Source organism: Hyperolius riggenbachi, chromosome 7 (genome assembly GCF_040937935.1).
Source record: "Hyperolius riggenbachi isolate aHypRig1 chromosome 7, aHypRig1.pri, whole genome shotgun sequence".
NCBI classification, from domain to species: Eukaryota; Metazoa; Chordata; class Amphibia; order Anura; family Hyperoliidae; genus Hyperolius; species Hyperolius riggenbachi.
In genome coordinates, this window is record NC_090652.1 from 158,816,475 (window position 1) to 158,843,165 (window position 26,691).

The 26,691-nt window shown below is 44.1% G+C and overlaps 2 protein-coding genes across 3 annotated transcripts in view; one reads left to right on the forward strand and one right to left on the reverse strand.

Annotated features, from left to right (window-relative positions):
- ERI2 (ERI1 exoribonuclease family member 2) overlaps nt 1-26,691 on the reverse strand; it is a 196,613-nt gene that overhangs the window by 79,888 nt on the left and 90,034 nt on the right. The gene's annotated exons all lie outside the window — the stretch shown is intronic.
- The window catches only part of LOC137524674 (acyl-coenzyme A synthetase ACSM3, mitochondrial-like), a 75,963-nt gene that overhangs the window by 7,346 nt on the left and 41,926 nt on the right, over nt 1-26,691 (forward strand). The window contains exons 2-6 of one of the 2 annotated variants that reach the window (XM_068244809.1): nt 8,143-8,375; nt 8,467-8,677; nt 12,276-12,483; nt 12,566-12,709; nt 15,581-15,737. In XM_068244809.1, the coding sequence (XP_068100910.1) occupies nt 8,172-8,375; nt 8,467-8,677; nt 12,276-12,483; nt 12,566-12,709; nt 15,581-15,737 (924 nt within the window). In that variant the 5' untranslated portion in view covers nt 8,143-8,171. The remainder of the gene's footprint in view (nt 1-8,142; nt 8,376-8,466; nt 8,678-12,275; nt 12,484-12,565; nt 12,710-15,580; nt 15,738-26,691) is intronic. The other variant, XM_068244810.1, reaches the window with a different exon arrangement.

Consider the following 26,691-nt stretch of genomic DNA (forward strand, 5'->3'; position numbering starts at 1 on the left):
GGGCAGTATAGGAACCGCACAAATGACCCCATTTTAGAAAGAAGACACCCCAAGGTATTCTGTTAGGACTATGGTGAGTTCATAGAAAATTTTATTTTTTTGTCACAAGTTAGCGGAAAGTGACACTTTGTGAAAAAAAAACAATACAAATCAATTTCCGCTAACTTGTGACAAAAAATAAAATCTTCTATGAACTCACCATACTCCTAACGGAATACCTTGGGGTGTCTTCTTTCTAAAATGGGGTCATTTGCAGGGTTCCTATACTGCCCTGGCATTTTAGGGGCCCTAAACCGTGAGGAGTAGTTTGGAAATCAAATTCCGCAAAATGACCTGTGAAATCCTAAAGGTACTCATTGGACTTTGGGCCCCTTAGCACAGTTAGGGTGCAAAAAAGTGCCACACATGTGATATCGCCGTACTCGGGAGAAGTAGTACAATGTGTTTTGGGGTGTATTTTTACACATACCCATGCTGGGTGGGAGAAATCTCTCTGTAAATGGACAATTGTGTGTAAAAAAAATCAAACAATTGTCATTTACAGAGATATTTCTCCCACCCAGCATGGGTATGTGTAAAAATACACCTGAGTACTACACCTGAGTACAAGGTACTACACCTTGTACTACTTCTCCTGAGTACGGCAATACTACATGTGTGGCACTTTTTTGCAGCCTAACTGCGCTAAGGGGTCCAAAGTCCAATAAGCACCTTTAGGCTTTACAGGGGTGCTTACAATTAGGCACCCCCCAAAATGCCAGGACAGTAAACACACCCCACAAATGACCCCATTTTGGAAAGTAGACACTTCAAGGTATTCACAGAGGGGCATGGTGAGTCCGTGGCAGATTTCATTTTTTTTTGTCGCAAGTTAGAAGAAATGGAAACTTTTTTTCTTTTTTGTCACAAAGTGTCATTTTCCGCTTACTTATGATAAAAAATAATATCTTCTATGAACTCACTATGCCTCTCAGTGAATACTTTGGGATGTCTTCTTTCCAAAATGGGGTAATTTGGGGGGTATTTATACTATCCTGGAATTCTAGCCCCTCATGAAACATGACAGGGGGTCAGAAAAGTCATAGATGCTTGAAAATGGGAAAATTCACTTTCTGCACCATAGTTTGTAAATGCTATAACTTTTACCCAAACCAATAAATATAGGCTGAATAGGTTTTTTTTCATCAAAAACATGTTTGTCCACATTTTTCGTGCTGCATGTATACAGAAATTTTACTTTATTTGAAAAATGTCAGCACAGAAAGTTAAAAAAATCATTTTTTTGCCAAAATTCATGTCTTTTTTGATGAATATAATAAAAAGTAAAAATCACAGCAGCAATCAAATAGCCCTAAAAGAAAGCTTTATTAGTGACAAGAAAAGGAGCCAAAATTCATTTAGGTGGTAGGTTGTATGAGCGAGCAATAAACCGTGAAAGCTGTAGTGGTCTGAATGGAAAAAAAGTGCCTGGTCCTTAAGGGGGTTAAAGCCCACGGTCCTCAAGTGGTTAAAGAGGCTTTTGTAATAAAAAGATGATTTTTAACTTCCTCACGACCGCTCCACGCCAAAGTGTGTGGCCGCCGCGGCAGCCCCAGGACCGCCAATTGGCGTCAGGTCCTGCACCCGGTTATTGAAGGAGAATGCACGCCTCTCCCTCTCCGGGGGCAGAGCTCCGCCCGGTCATCAGTCTCCGAGCGGCTATTGCCGCTCAGGAGACTGTTAGACGGCGTAATCGCTGTCTATTTACACATTACAGCGCTGCGATCAGCAGCTGGGCTGTACTGGAGACAGCCGTGTGACACGGCTGTCCCCTCCTGACTGTCGGCGGTAGGCTGTAGGCTGAAGCCTATGACAGCTGATCACATGGATATGCTGACGGGGGGGGGGGGGAGGAGGGAGGGGACTGTATATAAAAATTTAAAAAAATAGCAAAATTTATTTTAAAAAAAACAAATATTTATTTAAAAAATAAACAAATAAACATGCGGGGGCGATCTGACCCCACCAACAGAGAGCTCTGTTGGTGAGGAGAAAAGGAGGGGGAAATCACTTGTGTACTGTGTTGTGCGGCCCTGCAGCTTGGCCTTACAGCTGCAGTGGCCATTTTTTTACAAAAATTAGCCTGGTCTTAGGGGGGTTTTCCACTGTGGCCCTAAAGTGGTTAAGAGATTTCAGAGTCTCTTTAACAAGTTTGCCCAAACTTTCACATCCCACTGTAGCTCAGCACAGCGGTGCCGCAGCTGGCTATACTCAGCCACCCTCCCAACCTCCATATGCAGAGTAGCACAGGGAGTGCTTTGATATGTACCTATTCCAGACGCTGAATCTGGTCTATTCTTCCACTACAGAGTGGTGCTATATGAAGACATTATCCTTCACATCCCGATTACATGTACTGAAGGAGAATGTCTGCATACAGTGCCACTCTGTGGTAGAGATGCTGGCAAACAGCTCACCAGCAAATCTCTATGGGCAGTCAGGGAAAAAAAATACAGAAATAAACCCATGGTGAGCTACATTACCTACTCCATAGTTTCTTGATGATGCTCATTTTCTTGGGGTCACTCCTGTTCCCCGTGCCCTGTCCTCTTCACTCCCCAGCCTCCTGGAAGTCCCTCCAAACTGCATGTGCAAGTTCCGAGCCGCACATGTGCAGTGAAAGAAAGCGATCATAGACAACACACATAGGCATATAGGTCTAATGAACACTAGACCCAACTGCTCACATATGAGAAGTCCATCTGATTCTCTCTACATGAGTGTGTATGTCGAACACATCAGACAATAGCAGAGAATTATCTAATTTCTCAACATCAACGTGGGTTTACTAATGACAGGTCTTGTTTGACTAACATGCTCAGCTGTTATGAGGTGGTGAATGCTAATGTTCAAAATGAGTTATTGTTAGCAGTGGGGTCTTAAAGGAATCGATACTGGGTCCAGTACTCTTCAATTTATTTAATAATGACCTAGTAGATTAAAGGGAAACCGAGGTGAGAGGGATATGGGGGCTGCCAGATTTATTTCCTTGTAAATAATGCCAGTTGCCTGTCAGCCATATTGATCTTTTGGCATAAATAGTGTCTTGAGCCAAAACCCTGCAACAAGCATATGGCTAATCTAGCAAAACCTGAGTCAGCTGAGTCAGAGTACATCATCTGCTGCATGCTTGTTCAGCGTTCATGGCTAAAAGTATTAGATGCAGAGGATCAGCAGGATAGCCAGGCAACTGGTATTATTTAAAATAATAAATAAAAAGGGCAGCCTCCATACCTCTCTAACCTCGGGTTCCATTTAAATAAAAAAAAATAATGTTGTTATTTTTGCCAGCTGATACAAAGTTATGCTGAATTATGAACACACAGGAAGACAGTGACATACTGCAGAATGATCTGGTTTGGATGGCTATATGGGCAAAAAAAGACAGATGAAATTCAATGTCAAAAAACGTAAAGTCGTGCAGCTTGGTCGTACCAATGGTGTAGCACAATACAAAATAATTGGGATATAGATGGGGACATCAACCTTGGAGAGGGACTTAGGAGTACTGGTTGACAACAAGTTAAATAATTATATTCAATGCCAAGCTGCATCAGCTAAAGCAAATAAAATTTAGGGATTCATAAAATAGGAAATAAAACCTCGAAATGCTAGCATAATACTGTGCCCGTTAAACTCTCTCATAAGGCCACATCTGGAATACAGTTCTGGGCGCCGCATTACAGGAAGGACTTTGAACTTTCGCAGCAAGTTCAGAAATGAGTCATAAAATTGATTGGAAGGATGGAAAGTCTCATTTACCAGGAAGGGTAAGATAAACTGAGCTTATTTAGTCCAGAGAAAAGACACCTTAGAGGTGATCTTATTAACATTTACAAATATATCAGAGGGCAATATAAAAGCTTGGCAGATGAGCCTTTTGTCCCTAGGCTTTTGCAAAGGGCAAAGGGACGTAATCTGGGTACAGACAGAAAAAAAATTTGCCATCATTTTAGTAGCAAAAAAGTCTCTGTACCGTGTTAGCCAAACAAATTAAGTAGGTAGAACTGCCATCAATTTAGAAAGGGGTCCTTTACAGCAGGAGTGGTTAAAATGTAAAATACCTTACAACAACAGCTGGCGTAAAGAGGAGAATAATGCCATTGACCTGCACTAGATTGAGATGATCCAGCACTCTAGATCTCTCAAGGACACATTGGGGGCTGCCATACACACACTGGATTTTCGGCAGAGGCAAGAGTCACCAAGAATCATTTTGCATGTATGCGAGGCTTGAGAAGAGGTGACAAAATATTTCACCCTGAGCTCTTACTGAAGAGACATTTTAATGAATTAACCACCTCCTGTCACCTCCATGAAATATGAAAGTAAAAACTCTAAAGCCCTAGCTCAGACTTTTTTTTTTTTTTTTTTATGCAATATTTATGGAGGAGATTTTAATTTGCAGTGCATACCATTTTGTGCATTGCACACAAGCTATTTTGTCAGATGCTGGATACCTGACTAAACAACAGTCTATGTTCCGGCCAAATTCCTCTCTCTGTCTCATTATCTTCCATGTTAGATAGCCTAGGAATAGCTGAGAAGGGACAGTAGGGAACAGAGCTGATCACAGAGCTGACTGTGGCCAGGAGGAAGTAGAAAGAGTATGCTAGTGGAGACTGATGATCTATGTTGGAGAAACAAAACCCACTTTCCTGCTGGCACCATAGTTACGGTAGGCTCCTCTTCTTTTTGTGACTTGTTTTTCCTGTGTATCTTCTACCAATATAGCATGTACTGTATGTACAGTAGGCCACAAAGGTCATGGCCTAGGGCGATAAAAATCAGCAGGGCACAGGACTTGGAGAGATAAGAGGTCACGGCCCATATGCAATTGAATTTTTCACCTGACTTTTCTCCTAGGTGATATTTTGAAACTTGTCAATAAATTGATGTTTAAACCATTAGCAAGCAAAGAAATACTCAAAATAATTTTGATAGTACTTTTTACCTACTTTTTGATACTTTTTCCATTGCAAAGTGCTAAAATATTATTTTAAATGGAAGATGAATTTTTTTCTCCTAGGAGAAAACTCAGGTGAAAAAGGGAATTGCATATGGCCCCACATGTCAAATCACCTCTCCTGCTTTGCTCTGGTCTGCCTGAATTTCAGAGATCCCTGCATCTCTCTCACTTGTGCAGAGTGTGTGTTATGACAGTCAGCATCTGCTGTCAGCTGATGATGCTGTCCTCTGTATGATGAGTGGGGACAAACAAGCTGCTGTGAGAAGAAAAATATATGGGCTCAAGTAGCAGAATTCTTGAGTTCAGAGTACTTTCTTCATGTACGCATTCACGGGCAGGAATTAGCAGCTCTCCCCTCTCGCTGACTGACGACCTCAGACCTGTTAAATTTATGGCTTGCTTTTTTCCCTAGAGAATGACAGCAACATTCTTTGTGCTACAGTTTAACTCTTTCCTGACTTGTTTTTGCCAGCAAAGCATTGTACTGTGTTAGCCATCAGTGAAAGCAGGATGCTTTGAAACAGAATGACAACTCTGTTACATTTATTTATATTTACAAAACAATCTATGCATCTTCTACTCACTGTATATATAGCTGTGTGCCCTAACATCTTGTATACAGGAACAAAGTCTGAATACGGCTTATTAGCCAAAGGCTCACTGTTTTTCTTTTGGCTAGCAATAAAAAGTGTTATTCTGTTACAAAACTTCAAAACTTCCTGCTGACTGATTTTAAGATCTGTCTTAACTTGCCCTAGGTGCTAAATTGTCACTGTGTAAAGTACACCTGAGCTTATGCTAGGTACACATGATGCAATTTTCTGACAGATTTACTGTCAGATCGACTATTTTCAACATGTCCGATCTGCTTTCCAATCAATTTTCTGAATGATTTTTCATAGACGTGAACAGTAAATTGATCGAAAATCAGATCAGACATGATGGAAATAATCGATCTGACAGTAAATATGTCAGAAAATTGAATCATATGTACCTGGCATTACACTACATCTATGCCAGTGTGTGTAGTTTAGGATCCTTCTACTTACCTGTTCTCTGTTTTGAATGGGCTTCTCTCCATTGCGCTACACTGTCCTCTATTTGTGGCTGCAGCAAGTCGCACAGAGGTCAAAGAAGCAGCGCTGGCCACTGGGGCTCCTTGTAATTTGGCACTCCTGTACGGATGTGCATAAGAGCCGAGGCTGGGAGTGCTATGGATATGCATACTTGACAAGTGCTGCTCATACTTGAGCATCATTTCTGAAGTATGCAAGCCCAGAACACTGCTGTGCATCCAGGCAGGAGTGCAAAATTACATGGATTGGACAGAGCATGCACTGCTTCTTTGCTGAACAGGGGCAAAGCAGCAAAACAGAGGGGAGCCCGTTCAAACTAGTGATCACTAGTCCGAGTTGGACAGAATGGGGGGGGGGGGGGCTGGAAAGTACAAATCCGGCCCTATGTATGTATATTTATTTTGTAGGCACTTGTACTATGTATTAACTGTATATATACAGGATCTTTTCAAAAAATTAGCATATTGTGATAAAGTTCGTTATTTTCTGTAATGTACTGATAAACATTAGACTTTCATATATTTTAGATTCATTACACACAACTGAAGTAGTTCAAAGCCTTTTATTGTTTTAATATTGATGATTTGGGCATACAGCTCATGAAAACCCAAAATTCCTATCTCAAAAAATTAGCATATCATGTAAAGGTTCTCTAAACGAGCTATTAACCTAATCATCTGAATCAATGAATTAACTCTAAACACCTGCAAAAAATTCCTGAGGCTTTTAAAAACTCCCAGCCTGGTTCATTACTCAAAACCGCAATCATGGGTAAGACTGCCGACCTGACTGCTGTCCAGAAGGCCATCATTGACACCCTCAAGCAAGAGGGTAAGACACAGAAAGAAATTTCTGAACGAATAGGCTGTTCCCAGAGTGCTGTATCAAGGCACCTCAGTGGGAAGTCTGTGGGAAGGAAAAGGTGTGGCAGAAAACGCTGCACAAGAGGAGAGGAGAGAAGAGGTGACCGGACTCTGAGGAAGATTGTGGAGATGGACCGATTCCAGACCTTGGGGGACCTGTGGAAGCAGTGGACTGAGTCTGGAGTAGAAACATCCAGAGACACAGTGTACAGGCATGTACAGGAAATGGGCTACAGGTGCCGCATTCCCCAGATAAAGCCACTTTTGAACCAGAAACAGCTGCAGAGTCTTCCTCCAGACTCTGGCACCTTGATTTCCGAATGACGTGCAAATGTTGCTTTCATCTGAAAACAGTATTTTGGACCACTGAGCATCAGTCCAGTGCTGCTTCTCTGTAGCCCAGGTTGGGCGCTTCTGCCGCTGTTTTTGGTTCAAAAGTGGCTTGACCTGGGAAATGTGGCACCTGTAGCCCATTTCCTGCACACACCTGTACACGGTGGCTCTGGGTGTTTCTACTCCACACTCTGTCCACTGCTTCCACAGGTCCCCCAAGGTCTGGAATCTGTCCTTCTCCACAATCTTCCTCAGGATCCGTTCACCTCTTCTCGTTGTGCAGCATTTTCTGCCACACTTTTTCCTTCCCACAGACTTCCCACTGAGGTGCCTTGATACAGCACTCTGGGAACAGCTTATTCGTTCAGAAATTTCTTTCTGTGTCTTACCCTCTTGCTTGAGGGTGTCAATGATGGCCTCTGGACAGCAGTCAGGTCGGCAGTCTTACCCATGATTGCGGTTTTGAGTAATGAACCAGGCTGGGAGTTTTAAAAGCCTCGGGAATCTTTTGTAGGTGTTTAGAGTTAATTCGTTGATTCAGATGATTAGGTTAATAGCTCGTTTAGAGAACCTTTTCGTGATATGCAAATTTTTTGAGATAGGAATTTTGGGTTTTCATGAGCTGTATGCCAAAATCATCAATATTAAAACAATAAAAGGCTTTGAACTACTTCAAAGCCTATATACTGTATATATATATACATACAGTATATATATATATATATATATATATATATATATATATATATATACATACAGTATATATAATGGGAAGGTACATTGCAATACAATACCATATGATCATGAGTTTGCATACCACTTCTTTGCTTCTCTTTAAAGTACACCTTTGTGTTCTTTTTAGGTATACAGGTTGACAAGGCTGCTTTTACCATGAAAATTCTCCTTAAAGTTGGCTCCTTCACCACCCATTTTTCTCCAAGAATTTGTTCAAGACTATTCAGCAAAGGCCAGAGTTTTTTTGCAGCACAAAATTTTGTAGATTATGAGGACATTAAACAGAGGTACAAGCCTGAAGTGCCAGAATATTTCAACTTTGCAAGTGATGTCTTAGACAAATGGACGGTTGCAGAAAAGGTAAGTGTTACCATAATCTGACCTTGTTTTGTTTCAGCATTGTCTATCACTATAGTCACCACCTTTGTACTGAAACTTGCTTTTCTTCCAGGATGGCACCAAGAAGCCCAATCCTGCTCTTTGGTGGATTGATGGTCATGGAAAAGAGGTCAAGTGGAACTTTGATGAGCTGGGCTTCCACTCCAGGAAAGTAGCTAACATGCTTTCTGATGCCTGCAATCTGAAACCAGGAGATAGGGTTATTGTCATTCTGCCACGGCTACCAGAGTGGTGGTTGCTTAATGTTGCTTGTTTAAGAGCAGGTTAGTACACCTCGACTGGGAGAGGCCTTCACCAGTCACCCATCTCTATGTAGGTTATCACTAGAGTTTTACTTAACAGATACCCAAACTGACATGTGACATGATGAGATAGACATATGTATGTACAGTGCCTAGCACACAAATGACTATGCTGTGTTCCTTTTTTTCTTTCTCCGCCTGAAAGAGTTAAATATCAGGTATGTAAGTGGCTGACTCAGTCCTGACTCAGACAGGAAGTGACTACAGTGTGACTCTCACTGATAAGAAATTCCCCTGTTTACCTCTTTCTTGCTCTCAGAAGCCATTTTCTGCTAGGAAAGTGTTTTATAGTTGGAATTTCTTATCAGTAAGGGTCACACTGTAGTCACTTCCTGTCTGAGTCAGGACTGAGTCAGCCACATACACACCTGATATTTAACTCTTTCAGGCAGAGAAAGAAAAAAAGGAACACAGCATAGTTATTAGTGTGCTAGGCACTGTACATACACATGTCTATCTCATCATGTCACATTGAAACTAAATCTAGACAAAACTGAATTTATCATCTTCCCACCCTGGCCATCCACGAACCTCCCAGATGTGCATGTCACTGTTAACCACACTACCATTCGCCCTACCTCTCAAGCCCGCTGTCTGGGTGTCACCCTGGACTCCGCACTCTCCTTCACTTCCCACATCCAAAACCTCACTAAGTCCTGCAACTTCCACCTTCGTAACATCTGTAAGATTCGCCCTTTCCTGACCTCTGCCACCACCAAACTCCTCATCCATGCCCTCATAATTTCCCGCCTTGACTACTGCAATGCCCTGCTGTCTGGTCTCCCTATGACCCGAACAGCCCCACTGCAGTCCATCATGAATGCGGCAGCCAGAATTATCCACTGCTCCCATCGCTCCACCACGGCGGATCCGCTCCTAGAATCCCTCCACTGGCTTCCTATCCAGTCCAGAATCAGATTCAAGATACTGTGTCTGACCTACAAATCTGTCCACAAAACCTGTCCAACCTACCTTTACGATCTTACTCAGAGGTACACACCTAGCCGCTCGCTCCGCTCTTCCAATGAACTTCGCCTAACCGCCCCCCGAATCACCCAGTCCCATGCACGCCTCCAGGACTTCTCAAGAGCTGCTCCAACACTATGGAACTCCCTACCTCCACCCATTAGGGCAGCCCCCTCCTTCAACATCTTCAAGAAAGCCCTCAAAACTCACCTTTTCACTCTGGCCTACCACCCCTCACAAGTGCTCTAAACCTACAGCTGAACTCTGGTCCCCTACCATTCGTGTCCTTACCTCTCCCTCTAGATTGTAAGCCTTTGGGCAGGGTCCTCCTCCTTTTGTGTCCTACCTGATCTTGCACCTCCATTACTGTGCACCCATGCTATGCATCTGAGTGAACCTAACCTGCCTAATCTCCATGCTCTATCCAGTGACTGACTAAGCATTACCTTGTACTCATACTATGGTGTGTGATCTGGTTTTTTTGTATTCCTGTATTGTCATATTGCTGTATGTCACCCCTAAATATTGTCTGTAACCTAAATTAATGTTCAGCGCTGCGTAATATGTTGGCGCTTTATAAATACAATAAATAATAATAATAATAATAATAATAATAATAAGAATAATGTCAGTTCGGGTATCCTTTAAAGGGCTCATTTTACAATGAATGTTTGGGCCAATGGTGCTGCTCTTACTTCCAACAGCATCATAAACATTTTTTTTAATTCATGTTTTGTCTCCATTTTCTTTTTTAATTCAGACATGCTTCACCAGCTTCAAAGGAGAGGTCAGGCAGAGCAAAGACCTGAACATCCATCAGGCTGCAGGCATAGCTACTGTATCTATCACATGTCTTTTCACTCTTTGGCCCTGCTATACTAAATGGCTGTAAAGTTGCAATTTTACCAGTTCCAATGCCAGGGTAGCACCACCCATTTACCCATTAGCGCCGCGAGTTGCTATGGTAACTTGTGTTACCATAGCAATATGCACGTTAACCTGGTAACACGTATGACGCCAATGAGTTAACGGCCAGTGGTCCCCCAGGGTTAGTACGGGTAAAATTGCCATGGGCTATCTGCGCATGGCAAGTTTACTGATGTTTAGTGCGCCCGGCCCTGTTCCTGTTTCACTAGATTAGGTATCTTGAATAATACATTTTTATTGAAAGAAAGTATTTGAACTATACAGTGTGAGGCTTTCCCAGTAAACAAATTTACATTTATTCAGTAAAACATCATATAATATAATATCTCACATATACTATCTAATGTTATGCTGGGAATACACGGCTCGATTCTGAGCCATTTAATTGGCTCGATAGAATTTCCGACACGTCTGATCTCCAGCCCGATCGTTTTGCCGCTCGATTCTGCATTGAAGACAATGGAAAAATATAAGAAAAACGAGTGGAAGATAAGAAATCCCCCTGCAGAATCGAGCGGGGAATTGATCGAGTGGGAGAATCGAGCCGTGTATGCCCAGCATTGCAGAAGTGCTATCTCATAGATAAATGTATGTATGGCTCTGAGTTCAATCAATAATCAAGCACAGTAATTGCAATTGGTTGCCTAACCTTCTTCATTTTTCATTTAACTAGCTCAGTTAGGCAAAAAATTACTAACTTATGTCAATGTAGTTGTTAATATAGCCAGAATCTGTCATGTTATGCTATTTATAATAGTTATTTTACTGCCTGCTTTGTTAGTTCAACACAGTTTTAAACTAAAATGTTTAACAGATACATAAACATTAAAGGTGCCCATACATCAGACAATATATGGGCATATCGACCAAGAGAGCTCTCTCTGATCAAATCTGATTGCAGAGAGATCTGTAGCCTGCCCATACACCACAGGCTGATTCCCGATCAAATTCATGCTGAAATCAATCCGGGATTGGCCTTGTGACACTGCATCTCCCTCCTTGCCTGCTCAACGCTGTCCCCCTCCTCCATCCATACACATGCCCCACGTGCTTGCCGAAGTAATGTGGCCACGCCCCCACATGTACGCCGGCAACCACGTGGGACATGTATATGGACAGAGGACGGCACCCGGAGCCAGCAGTGGATGCGGACAGTTAATGTATAGTGCACTGGCTACTGGGGGGAGGGAGGACACACTGACCATTAGGGGGAACAGTGTTTGGGGTGTCATTGCGGTCGTCGCTTGTCCCGATATTGCTCGCCATTACCGATGTGCACCCGACCGACTACAGTGGTCCAAAAACTTGTAGTATGTCCGACTCATGCGACCAATTAAACCCCAAAATTGGTTGATCGGACACGCACTTGGCGACACCAATTTTTATCCCATTCAATAATAATTGAATCTGATGGTCGATCGCCTGCAATTTGCCTGATGTATGGCCACCATAACTTTTCAACCAAACCAAAACCAAGTGTCCCATGATTCCTTGTGAACTTGTTGATTTAAGTTAGGTATCGTAATGAAGTGGTGGGGGTACTGCAACAGATGAAATGTGATTGAGTACTGAGGGGTATCATTCCACTTTTATTACAGTCTTCCATGCATTGGTCTTGATAGATCTGCTCCATGGAGCATTGATGAGGGGATTTATTGTGTTACAGATTTGATTTTAATTCCGGGGACAACACAGCTTACGGCAAAAGACATCCTACACAGGCTGCAAACCTCGGAAGCAAAGTGCATTATAGCTAGTGAGGCCCTGGTACCCGTTATAGACTCCATTTCTGCACAAACTCCCTCTTTACAAACCAAAATGGTAGTGTCTGGAAAATCAACAGGTGGATGGCTGAACTTCCAAGAGCTTTACCAGTTAGTCCCTTCCAATCATCTTTTTCTTCTATTATAACATATGCTATATGTATTAATGCAACTTTGTTTGTACTGGTTTTAGGGAAGCAAGTGACAAACATACCTGTGTGAGGACAAAGAGCACAGATCCAATGACAATCTATTTTACTAGTGGGACAACAGGCTCTCCAAAAATGACAGAGCACACTCACTGCAGCTTCCCTCTAGGACTAGCAGTTAATGGACGGTGAGTAGATCTGTGATGAAAACCTCCCACATTTGCTATTAGGAAAACCTTGTATAATTTGTAAGTAAACAATTTATTTTATAGCACACGATGCTTTGGCTCCGCAATGAGACATCAAGAAAAACAGCCACAACCTAAGAAAGTCCATTTCACATTTTTTTTCTCAATACAGTTCACAATTTTCTGCGGGGAAAATATTAATAAAGCTGTGAACCAATTTCAGACTGGTATACAACTGTCACATTTAGGTTACACTTAAAGAGAAACAGTAACCAAGAATTGAACTTCATCCCAATCAGTAGCTGATACCCCCTTTCCGATGAGAAATCTTTACCTTTTCTCAAACAGATCATCAGGGGGCTCTGTATGGCTGATATTGTGTTGAAACCCCTCCCACAGTGTGATATCAGGACCATGGTGCTGACATCACACTGTGGGAGCCTTGTTGCATTGTGGGAAATAACAGCTGTTTCCAACTGCCAAAAAAACAAGCAGCATCTGCTTCCACTGACATCACCTGCCAGCAGTAAAAATGTCACCATGTGATAAATGTCAGAATGTAAATCAGGGAGAGGGAAGATTTTACAATGGGGAAACGATGACTAAATCATTTATACATAATTATTGTAAAAATGAAGCACTTTTTGATTACATTATTTTCACTGGAGTTCCTCTTTAAGTTCAGCAATCCCTATACACCTCTTATCTAGTTCTCCTCACTACACTACAGTAAGTAGTTGGGACTGAAGCTTTTTAAAGTTAGGCAATGTTTGTAATTCTGGACAATCATTTTTAATCATTTGGAACTACAGTTTACGGAACCAACACTACAAAGAGGGCAGAGATGACGAGTGAATGGCTCCTGTGACTTTGTGAATGTTGCTCTTGGTTTTTTGTTTAGTGATCCATCATTACAGATTACTAAATGATTCCCTTGGAAAGCTGTACAGAAGCTAGATTTGTGGGAGTTAGTCACAAAAAAAAAATCTTACTATCAATGTTTGAGAAATGAAAATCTTGTGTCTTTACATAGCTTGACAGTCTGAAGCTGGCACCTGTGCAGAATTAAGGCTGGGCTAGAAATGGACCAGCACACAAGTGACCAAATGCTTGAGATAAAGAGATTGAAATTCTTGTTAAAAACCACACCCTCTAAACCAGGGGAGTCAAACTCAAATACAAAGTGGGCCAAAATTGAACACTGGGAACAAGTCGCGGGCCAACCTCAATGTCAACTGGCCACCTTCTAAATGTTCCCTGGTGTCTAATTGCCCCCCTCCAACTCCTATATAGATCCCTTGTGTCTAGTGGTCCTCATCCCTCCCCTAAACAGTTCCCTGGTATCTAGTGGCCCCTTCCCAACCCTATACAGCTCCCTAGTGTTTAGTGTTTTCCAACTACCTCCCCCATATGGCTTCCCTGGTGTTCTAGGGCTTCACCTCCAATATAGCTTCCCTGGTGGTCATGAGTGGGCCAAACATAATGCAACGTGGGGAAACAAATTTAATGGCTCTGAGGGCCAGATTTGGCCCACGGGCCGGAGTTTGACATGTATGCTCCAAAACTCAGTGCATGCAAGGGGTAGAATTTTTTCCCCCAAGCAAATAATCTCACTTGTATGGCCAAGACATTATAGTAAATGGGGCCATAGGCAAGGTTACAGCCTTGGAACTATCCAGATAGCATGAGAGGGTCGGCACTCAGGGATGTATGCTGAATGGCAAACACAACTGTGATTAGATTACCAGAACAGTAACACGCTGGCTGTAGATACAAGCACAATTCTTCAGCCACTCCCTCAGTCTAGCCCTGCTCTCCAGTACTGATGTGAATGGCATTGTATACTTGATAATTTACTACATGATATATTAGCACAGCTTATATACAAGCAACAAACTGGTCTTTTAAGCATAGGTTCTGTACTAAATGTTATGTGTTTTGTCAGATCATATTTCCCACTGATCAGATCTTAAAGGACAACTGAAATGAGAAGCATATGGAGGCTGCCATATTTATTTCCTTAAACAATACAAGTTGCCTGGCAGCCCTGCTGATCTATTTGGCTGCAAGAGTGTCTGAATCACACTAGAAACAAGCATGCAGATAATCATGTCAGATCTGACAATAATGTCAGAAACACCTGATCTGTTGCATGCTTGTTCAGGGTCTATAAAGTAGCTAAAAGTAGTAGAGGCAGAGGATCAGAAGGATAGCCAGGCAACTGGTATTGCTTAAAGTGAATGGGAACTGCATTTAAAAAAAATGAAGCAAAAGCTTACCTAAGGAGAGGGAAGGCTCTGGGTCATATAGAGCCTTCCGTCTCCTCTCTCGGTGCCTTCTATCCTGTGCTGGCTTCCCCCCGTTTCAATTCCCCACCGAAAAGGTATTTGGAAGTCTTCGGGAGCCGTGTCCTCCTGAAGACGTGCGGCTCCATACTGCACAGGCGTGAGCGTGCAAGAGAGCGTGCTTGCGCAGGTGCAGTACAGGGCCGCCCTTCTTCAGCAGAACTCGGGCTCCCTGAAGACTTCTGAAGCCTCCTTCGGCCGGGTAAAGAAGTATTTGACTAAATCAGTCAAATACTGCTACCGGGCGAGGCAGCACGGGAAGGAGGGGACCAGGAGAGGAGCGGGAAGGCTCTATAGGACCCAGAGCCTTCCCTCTCCTTGGGCAAGTATCTGTCTCATTTTTTTAAATGCGGTTCCCATTCACTTTAAAGGGAATAAAAAATGGCAGCCTCCATATACCTCTTGCTTCAGTTGTCCTTTAAGCAAGCTTATTTCACCTTTATAATGAAGGTGTTATTATGTGATAATTATGCACAGATTACTTAAACTTACGAAACATGTAACAAAAATGATCTACTTCTTATAGGTATTGGCTGGACTTGACCCCTTCTGACGTGCTTTGGAACACCTCTGACACTGGCTGGGCAAAGTCAGCATGGAGCAGTGTCTTTGCACCGTGGAGCCAAGGCTCATGTGTGTTTGCCCACAGCATGCCAAGATTTGATACAGCTGCTGTCCTGGAAGTAAGTCACATGGAACTATACTATAATGTCGTCCGTATGTATACATACTGTTTGAAGCCTCCGAGTAGGGTAAGCTCAGTAAGGACACAGTAAGGACAGCCTGGATTTATTGTAAATTATCCTGACTGCACATTTTTCCACAGAACTGCAGTCCCACAGCCACTGATTCAGCAAACCATTTTTCTTGCTATGTTTTGATATAACCCATGTAGGGGTTACAACCCTTCCTTCCTAATAGCAGATATTTTTTAATAAATTCAAGCCAGTTTTGCTGGACAACATATGATGTAATTATCTCTATAGTAGGTATAGTAGGGAATATTTAAAGAGACTCTAAAGCGAGTCAAAATCTACATTACTTCTATTTATGTTAAGCACTATAGATAGTGCTAAAATGCGGCATCCCTGCGGCAAAACGAGGGGTTTATACCCCCCAATCCCCTGTGAAAAATCCACGACTTTCTTGGTTGTGGATTTTGCTGTCCATGGAGGCAGAGCTTTGAGCTGCAGCTCTGCCTCCATACGCGTCAATCTGCCCGCGGATCTCCGCCTCTCTCAGTGAAGGAAGATTGAGAGGGGCGGGAAGAGGCGGCGATCAGCGGGGATTGACGCGCGAAGAGGCAGAGCTACAGCCATAAGCACTGCCTCAATCAGGAAGCGCTCCCCGCACTTAGCACAGGGGATTTGGGGGTATAAACCCCTCGCTTTACTGTGGGGATGCTGCGTTTTAGCACTAGCTTAACCACATAACGACCGCCCCCAGCCGATGGGCGGCGGCAAAGTCTGGGCCCAAACGACCGCAATACGCCCATCGGCGGGGGCGGCTGCGGGAGTGGCTATGCGGCGATCGCGTCATTCGTGACGCGATCAGCCGCCGGGGACTGGCTCCGCCCCCCGTTCGCCGTAACCCGCCGGCCGTTCGGAAGCGCCGGCGGGTTACTGGCATCCGGATCGCCGCTGCAACAGTGTATAATAGGCTTTGTAATGTATACAAAGCCTATTATACTGGCTGCCTCCTGCCCTGGTGGTCCCAGTGTCCGAGGGACCACCAGGGCAGGCTGCAGCCACCCTAGTCTGCACCCAAGCACACTGATTTCCCCCCCCCCTGCCCCCTGATCGCCCACAGCACCCCTCAGACCCCCCCCTGCCCACCCCCCAGACCACTGTTTGCACCCAGTCACCCTCCTAATCACCCATCAATCACTCCCTGTCACTATCTGTCAACGCTATTTTTTTTTTAAGTCCCTAATCTGCCCCCTACTCCCTCCTGATCACCCCCCCACCCCTCAGATTCTCCCCAGACCCCCCCCAGACCCCCCCCCCCCCCCCGTGTACTGTATGCATCTATCCCCCCTGATCACCTGTCAATCACCTGTCAATCACCTGTCAATCACCCGTCAATCACCCCCTGTCACTGCCACCCATCAATCAGCCCCTGATCTGCCCCTTGCGGGCAATCTGATCACCCCCCCACACCAATAGATCGCCCGCAGATCCGACATCAGATCACCTCCCAAATCCATTGTTTACATCTATTCTCTCCTCTAAACACCCACTAATTACCCATCAATCACCCCCTATCACCACCTGTCACTGTTACCCATCAGATTAGACCCTAATCTGCCCCTTGCGGGCACCCAATCACCTGCCCACACGCTCAGATTGCCCTCAGACCCCCCCCTTATCAATTCGCCCGTGCAATATTTACATCTGTTCTCCCCTGTAATAACCCACTGATTACCTGTCAATCACCCATCAATCACCCCCTGTCACTGCCACCCATCAATCACCCCCTGTCACTGCCACCCATCAATCAGCCCCTAACCTGCCCCTTGCGGGCAATCTGATCACCCACCCACACCAATAGATCGCCCGCAGATCCGACATCAGATCACCTCCCAAATCCATTGTTTACATCTATTCTCTCCTCTAAACACCCACTAATTACCCATCAATCACCCCCTATCACCACCTGTCACTGTTACCCATCAGATTAGACCCTAATCTGCCCCTTGCGGGCACCCAATCACCTGCCCACACGCTCAGATTGCCCTCAGACCCCCCCCTTATCAATTCGCCCGTGCAATATTTACATCTGTTCTCCCCTGTAATAACCCACTGATTACCTGTCAATCACCCATCAATCACCCCCTGTCACTGCCACCCATCAATCACCCCCTGTCACTGCCACCCATCAATCAGCCCCTAACCTGCCCCTTGCGGGCAATCTGATCACCCACCCACACCAATAGATCGCCCGCAGATCCGACATCAGATCACCTCCCAAATCCATTGTTTACATCTATTCTCTCCTCTAAACACCCACTAATTACCCATCAATCACCCCCTATCACCACCTGTCACTGTTACCCATCAGATTAGACCCTAATCTGCCCCTTGCGGGCACCCAATCACCCGCCCACACCTCAGAACGCCCTCAGACCCCAGCCCTGATCACCTCGCCAGTGCATTGCTTGCATCTATTTCCCCCCTCTAATCACACCTTGAGACACCCATCAATCACCTCCTGTCACCCCCTAGCACACCTACCCATCAGATCAGGCCCTAATTTGCCCCGTGTGGGCTCCTGATCACTCGGCCAAACCCTCAGATCCCCCTCAGACCCCCTTCCGATCACCTCCCCAGTGCATTGATTGCATCTATTTTCCCCTCTAACCGCCCCCTGAGACACCCATCAATCACCTCCTGTCACCCCCCTAGCACTCCTATCCATCAGATCAGGCCCAATACATCCTGTCATCTAAGAGGCCACCCTGCTTATGACCGATTCCACAAAATTTGCCCCCTCATAGACCACCTGTCATCAAAATTTGCAGATGCTTATACCCCTGAACAGTCATTTTGAGAAATTTGGTTTCCAGACTACTCACAGTTTTGGGCCCGTAAAATGCCAGGGCAGTATAGGAACCCCACAAGTGACCCCATTTTAGAAAGAAGACACCCCAAGGTATTCTGTTAGGTGTATGATGAGTTCATAGAATATTTTATTTTTTGTCAAAAGTTAGCGGAAATTGGATTGTTATTGTTTTTTTCACAAAGTGTCATTTTTCACTAACTTGTGAGAAAAAATAAAATCTTCTATGAACTCACCATACCCCTAACGGAATACCTTGGGGTGTCTTCTTTCTAAAATGGGGTCACTTGTGGGGTTCCTATACTGCCCTGGCATTTTAGGGGCCCTAAACCGTGAGGAGTAGTCTAGAAAACAAATGCCTCAAAATGACCTGTGAATAGGACGTTGGGCCCCTTAGCGCACCTAGGCTGCAAAAAAGTGTCACACATGTGGTATCGCCATACTCAGGAGAAGTAGTATAATGTGTTTTGTGGTGTATTTTTACACATACCCATGCTGGGTGGGAGAAATCTCTCTGTAAATGGACAATTGTGTGTAAAAAAAATAAAAAATGTGTCATTTACAGAGATATTTCTCCCACCCAGCATGGTTATATGTAAAAATACACCACAAAACACATTATACTACTTCTTCTGAGTACGGCGATACCACATGTGTGACACTTTTTTGCAGCCTAACTGTGCTAAGGGGCCCAAAGTCCAATGAGTACCTTTAGGATTTCACAGGTCATTTTGAGACATTTGGGTTCAAGACTACTCCTCACGGTTTAGGGCCCCTAAAATGCCAGGGCAGTATAGGAACCCCACAAGTGACCCCATTTTAGAAAGAAGACACCCCAAGGTATTCTTTTAGGTGTATGATGAGTTCATAGAAGATTTTATTTTTTGTCACAAGTTAGCGGAAATTGATATGTATTGTTTTTTTTTTCACAAAGTGTCATTTTCCGCTAACTTGTGACAAAAAAAAAATCTTCTATGAACTCACCATACTCCTAACAGAATACCTTGGGGTGTCTTCTTTCTAAAATGGGGTCACTTGTGGGGTTCCTATACTGCCCTGGCATTTTAGGGGCCCTAAACCGTGAGGAGTAGTCTAGAATCCAAATGCCTCAAAATGACCTGTGAATAGGACGTTAGGCCCCTTAGCGCACCTAGGTTGCAAAAAAGTGTCACACATGTGGTATCGCCGTACTCAGAAGAAGTAGTATAATGTGTTTTGGGGTGTATTTTTATACATACCCATGCTGGGTGGGAGAAATCTCTCTGTAAATGGACAATTGTGTGTAAAAAAAATCAAATAATTGTCATTTACAGAGATATTTCTCCCACCCAGCATGGGTATGTGTAAAAATACACCCCAAAACACATTATACTACTTCTCCTGAGTACGGCGGTACCACATGTGTGGCACTTTTTTGCACCCTAAGTGCGCTAAGGGGCCCAAAGTCCAATGAGTACCTTTAGGATTTCACAGGTCATTTTGCCACATTTGGTTTCAAGACTACTCCTCACGGTTTAGGGCCCCTAAAATGCCAGGGCAGTATAGGAACCCCACAAATGACTCCATTTTAGAAAGAAGACACCCCAAGGTATTCCGTTAGGAGAATGGCGAGTTCATAGAAGATTTTATTTTTTGTCACAAGTTAGCGGAAAATGACACTTTGTGAAAAAAAACAATTACAATCAATTTCCGCTAACTTGTGACAAAAAAAAAAATCTTCTATGAACTCACCATACATCTAACGGAATACCTTGGGGTGTCTTCTTTCTAAAATGGGGTAATTTGTGGGGTTCCTATACTGTCCTGGCATTTTAGGGGCCCTAAACCGTGAGGAGTAGTCTTGAAACGAAATTTCTCAAAATGACCTGTGAAATCCTAAAGGTACTCATTGGACTTTGGGCCCCTTAGCGCAGTTAGGGTGCAAAAAAGTGCCACACATGTGGTATCGCCGTACTCAGGAGAAGTAGTATAATGTGTTTTGGGGTGTATTTTTCCACATACCCATGCTGAGTGGGAGAAATATCTCTATAAATAGACAATTGTGTGTAAAAAAAATAAAAAAATTGTCATTTACGGAGATATTTCTCCCACCCAGCATGTGTATGTGTAAAAATACACCCCAAAACACATTATACTACTTTTCCTGAGTACGGCAATACCACATGTGTGGCACTTTTTTGCGGCCTAACTGCGCTAAGGGGCCCAAAGTCCAATGAGCATCTTTAGGCTTTACAGGGGTGCTTACAATTAGGCACCCCCCAAATGCCAGGACAGTAAACACACCCCACAAATGACCCCATTCTGGAAAGTAGACACTTCAAGGTATTCAGAGAGGAGCATAGTGAGTCCGTGGCAGATTTCATTTTTTTTTGTCGCAAGTTAGAAGAAATGGAAACTTTTTTTTTTTTTTTTTTTGTCACAAACTGTCATTTTCCGCTAACTTGTGACAAAAAATAAAATCTTCTATGAACTCACCATGCCTCTCACTGAATACTTTGGGATGTCTTCTTTCCAAAATGGGGTCATTTGGGGGGTATTTGTACTATCCTGGAATTTTAGCCCCTCATGAAACATGACAGGTGCGCAGAAAAGTCAGAGATGCTTGAAAATGGGAAAATTCACTTTTGGCACCATAGTTTGTAAACGCTATAACTTTTACCCAATCCAATAAATATACACTGAATGTTTTTTTTTTTATCAAAGACATGTAGCAGAATAACTTTCGCGCTCAAATGTATAGGAAATTTTACTTTATTTGAAAAATGTCAGCACAGAAAGTTAAAAAAGTCATTTTTTTGACAAAATTCATGTCTTTTTTGATGAATATAATAAAAAGTAAAACTCGCAGCAGCAATCAAATAGCATCAAAAGAAAGCTGTATTAGTGACAAGAAAAGGAGGTAAAATTCATTTAGGTGGTAGGTTTTATGACCGAGCAATAAACCGTGAAAGCTGCAGTGGTCTGAATGGAGAAAAAGGCTCTGGTCCTTAAGGGGCGAAAAGACTGTGGTCCCGAAGTGGTTAACATAAATAGAAGTTAATAACGTGGATTTTGACTCGCTTCAGAGTCTCTTTAAAAAGCCAGAGCAAATGGGTAAAAAAGTAAGATTGATATTTGTTCAAAAAACTAGAAATCCATTTTAAAAGGATGAAGTGCCCGGTACCAGTGTGCTTTTCAGTTCTTTTCTAGTGGGTAAATCTGCCTAACATATTTGTTTTATGCTGGATTCACACTTATCTATTTCTGCATGCATTTTCTGACAGTGTGACTAGAGGTGTGAGTGGAAGTGTGATGAAGGTGTGACTAGAGGTGTGAGTAGAAAGGTGATGAAGGTGTGACTAGAAGTCAGTGTTGCCAACCTTTCACGTTATTTTTTACTGACAAATACCTTAAAATTTACTGACAAAAGATTTTTTTTACTGACAAAACCCCCTGCGCGGCGCACCGAAAAAATGGGCGTGGCCACGCAACAGAATGTGGGCGTGGTCATTGGTGGGGCCAAATATACATGATTTTAATATTGCTGTGAAAGGTCTGCCAGGGAAGTTTGAGCTCTGCCATAGTGTTTCCCCCCCTTCCCCCAAAATACATGTAATCCTACAGCATTTCACCAAAAATCCACGTAATCTGTCAGAGGTTCTTCCAAAATACAGATAATATGGCAGTGGTTCCTAAAAAATAGATGTAATCTGGCAGCAGCGAAGCGATTCCCTCAACATACACATAATCTTGCAGCAGTTCCCCAAAATACATTTAATCTGACAGCAGTGGTTCCCCAAAAATAGGTAGCCCCAGGTCTATAGGTGTCCCCAGAATAGGTGGCCAGGGGTATAGCTGTCCCCAGAACAGGTAGCCGGGGGGAGAGATGTCCCCAGAACAGGTAGCCAGGGGTATATGTGCCCAGTATATGTAGGCAGAGGTACAGGGCCGGTTCTAGACTGGCACATATGAGGGGGCAGTCAAATGGGTAGGGGGCAACATATTCGAGGAAATTTGCGGCGACTAAAGTGGGCATGGCAAGTAAATGCACATAATGAGAGACAGAGTTTCACCAGTAAATGCACATAAGAGACAGCCTTTCACCAGTAAATGCACGTAATGAGAGACAGCTTTTCACCAGTAAATGCACGTAATGAGACACAGCTTTTCACCAGTAAATGAACATAAGAGACAGCTTTTCACCAGTAAATGCACATAATAAGAGACAGCTTTTCACCAGTAAATGCACATAATAAGAGACAGCTTTGCACCAGTAAATGCACATAATGAGAGACAGCTTTTCACCAGTAAATGCACATAAGAGACAGCTTTTCACCAGTAAATGCACATAAGAGACAGCTTTTCACCAGTAAATGCACATAATGGCAAATAGCCAGTGTCCTCAGTATATGTAGCCAGCAGATATATGTGCCCAGTATATGTAGCCAGAGGTATATGTCCCCAGTATATGTAGGCAGGGTTATATGTGCCCAGTATATGTAGGCAGGGTTATATGTGCCCAGTATATGTAGGCAGGGTTATATGTGCCCAGTATATGTAGCCAAGGTTATATGTGCCCAGTATATGTAGCCAGGGTTATATGTGCCCAGTAGATGTAGCCAGAGGTATATGTGCCCATGGGTAGCCAGGGTTATATGTGCCCAGTAGATGTAGCCAGGGTTATATGTCCCCAGTAGATGTAGCCAGAGGTATATGTGCCCAGTAGATGTAGCCAGGGTTATATGTGCCCAGTAGATGTAGCCAGGGTTATATGTGCCCAGTAGATGTAGCCAGGGTTATATGTGCCCAGTAGATGTAGCCAGGGTTATATGTGCCCAGTAGATGTAGCCAGAGTTATATGTGCCCAGTAGATGTAGCCAGAGTTATATGTGCCCAGTAGATGTAGCCAGGGTTATATGTGCCCAGTAGATGTAGCCAGGGTTATATGTGCCCAGTAGATGTAGCCAGAGGTATATGTGCCCAGTAGATGTAGCCAGAGGTATATGTGCCCAGTAGATGTAGCCAGAATTATATGTGCCCAGTAGATGTAGCCAGGGTTATATGTGCCCAGTAGATGTAGCCAGGGTTATATGTGCCCAGTAGATGTAGCCAGGGTTATATGTGCCCAGTAGATGTAGCCAGGGTTATATGTGCCCAGTAGATGTAGCCAGGGTTATATGTGCCCAGTAGATGTAGCCAGGGTTATATGTGCCCAGTAGATGTAGCCAGAGGTATATGTGCCTAGTAGATGTAGCCAGGGTTATATGTGCCCAGTAGATGTAGCCAGGGTTATATGTGCCCAGTAGATGTAGCCAGGGTTATATGTGCCCAGTAGATGTAGCCAGAGGTATATGTGCCCAGTAGATGTAGCCAGGGTTATATGTGCCCAGTAGATGTAGCCAGGGTTATGTGTGCCCAGTAGATGTAGCCAGAGGTATATGTGCCCAGTAGATGTAGCTAGAGGTATATGTGCCCAGTAGATGTAGCCAGGGTTATATGTGCCCAGTAGATGTAGCCAGGGTTATATGTGCCCAGTAGATGTAGTCAGGGTTATATGTGCCCAGTAGATGTAGCCAGAGGTATATGTGCCCAGTAGATGTAGCCAGGGTTATATGTGTCCAGTAGATGTAGCCAGGGTTATATGTGCCCAGTAGATGTAGCCAGAGGTATATGTGCCCAGTTGATGTAGCCAGAGGTATATGTGCCCAGTAGATGTAGCCAGGGTTATATGTGCCCAGTAGATGTAGCCAGGCTTATATGTGCCCAGTACATGTAGCCAGGGTTATATGTGCCCAGTAGATGTAGTCAGGGTTATATGTGCCCAGTAGATGTAGCCAGAGGTATATGTGCCCAGTAGATGTAGCCAGGGTTATATGTGTCCAGTAGATGTAGCCAGGGTTATATGTGCCCAGTAGATGTAGCCAGAGGTATATGTGCCCAGTTGATGTAGCCAGAGGTATATGAGCCCAGTAGATGTAGCCAGGGTTATATGTGCCCAGTAGATGTAGCCAGGGTTATATGTGCCCAGTAGATGTAGCCAGGGTTATATGTGCCCAGTAGATGTAGCCAGGGTTATATGTGCCCAGTAGATGTAGCCAGGGTTATATGTGCCCAGTAGATGTAGCCAGGGTTATATGTGCCCAGTAGATGTAGCCAGGGTTATATGTGCCCAGTAGATGTAGCCAGGGTTATATGTGCCCAGTAGATGTAGCCAGGGTTATATGTGCCCAGTAGATGTAGCCAGGGTTATATGTGCCCAGTAGATGTAGCCAGAGGTATATGTGCCCAGTAGATGTAGCCAGGGTTATATGTGCCCAGTAGATGTAGCCAGGGTTATATGTGCCCAGTAGATGTAGCCAGAGGTATATGTGCCCAGTAGATGTAGCCAGGGTTATATGTGCCCAGTAGATGTAGCCAGGGTTATATGTGCCCAGTAGATGTAGCCAGGGTTATATGTGCCCAGTAGATGTAGCCAGGGTTATATGTGCCCAGTAGATGTAGCCAGGGTTATATGTGCCCAGTAGATGTAGCCAGGGTTATATGTGCCCAGTAGATGTAGCCAGGGTTATATGTGCCCAGTAGATGTAGCCAGGGTTATATGTGCCCAGTAGATGTAGCCAGGGTTATATGTGCCCAGTAGATGTAGCCAGGGTTATATGTGCCCAGTAGATGTAGCCAGGGTTATATGTGCCCAGTAGATGTAGCCAGGGTTATATGTGCCCAGTAGATGTAGCCAGAGGTATATGTGCCCAGTAGATGTAGCCAGGGTTATATGTGCCCAGTAGATGTAGCCAGGGTTATATGTGCCCAGTAGATGTAGCCAGAGGTATATGTGCCCAGTAGATGTAGCTAGATGTATATGTGCCCAGTAGATGTAGCCAGAGGTACAGTATATGTGCCCAGTAGATGTTGCCAGGGTTATATGTGCCCAGTAGATGTAGCCAGAGGTATATGTGCCCAGTAGATGTAGCCAGGGTTATATGTGCCCAGTAGATGTAGGCAGGGTTATATGTCCCCAGTAGATGTAGCCAGGGTTATATGTGCCCAGTAGATGTAGCCAGAGGTATATGTGCCCAGTAGATGTAGCCAGGGTTATATGTGCCCAGTAGATGTAGCCAGGGTTATATGTGCCCAGTAGATGTAGCCAGAGGTATATGTGCCCAGTAGATGTAGCTAGATGTATATGTGCCCAGTAGATGTAGCCAGAGGTACAGTATATGTGCCCAGTAGATGTAGCCAGGGTTATATGTGCCCAGTAGATGTAGCCAGGGTTATATGTGCCCAGTAGATGTAGCCAGAGGTATATGTGCCCAGTAGATGTAGCCAGAGGTATTTGTGCCCAGTAGATGTAGCCAGGGGTATATGTGCCCAGTAGATGTAGCCAGGGTTATAAATGTGCCCAGTAGATGTAGCCAGAGGTATATGTGCCCAGTAGATGTAGCTAGATGTATATGTGCCCAGTAGATGTAGCCAGAGGTACAGTATATGTGCCCAGTAGATGTAACCAGGGTTATATGTGCCCAGTAGATGTAGCCAGATGTATATGTGCCCAGTAGATGTAGCCAGATGTATATGTGCCCAGTAGATGTAGCCAGAGGTATATGTGCCCAGTAGATGTAGCCAGAGGTATTTGTGCCCAGTAGATGTAGCCAGGGGTATATGTGCCCAGTAGATGTAGCCAGGGTTATAAATGTGCCCAGTAGATGTAGCCAGAGGTATATGTGCCCAGTAGATGTAGCTAGATGTATATGTGCCCAGTAGATGTAGCCAGAGGTACAGTATATGTGCCCAGTAGATGTAACCAGGGTTATATGTGCCCAGTAGATGTAGCCAGATGTATATGTGCCCAGTAGATGTAGCCAGATGTATATGTGCCTAGTAGATGTAGCCAGAGGTATATATGTGCCCAGTAGATGTAGCCAGATGTATATGTGCCCAGTAGATGTAGCCAGGGTTATATGTGTGTGATTGAGTGGCTGGCAGTGGCAGGCGGCAGCGAGCGGAACTTACCTACGTCTTCTCTCGTCGCCGGCCCGGGATGATCTGCCGCTACTCTGGTCTGGTCCAGACCAGAGCAGCAGAACTTCCGGCGCAGGAGCG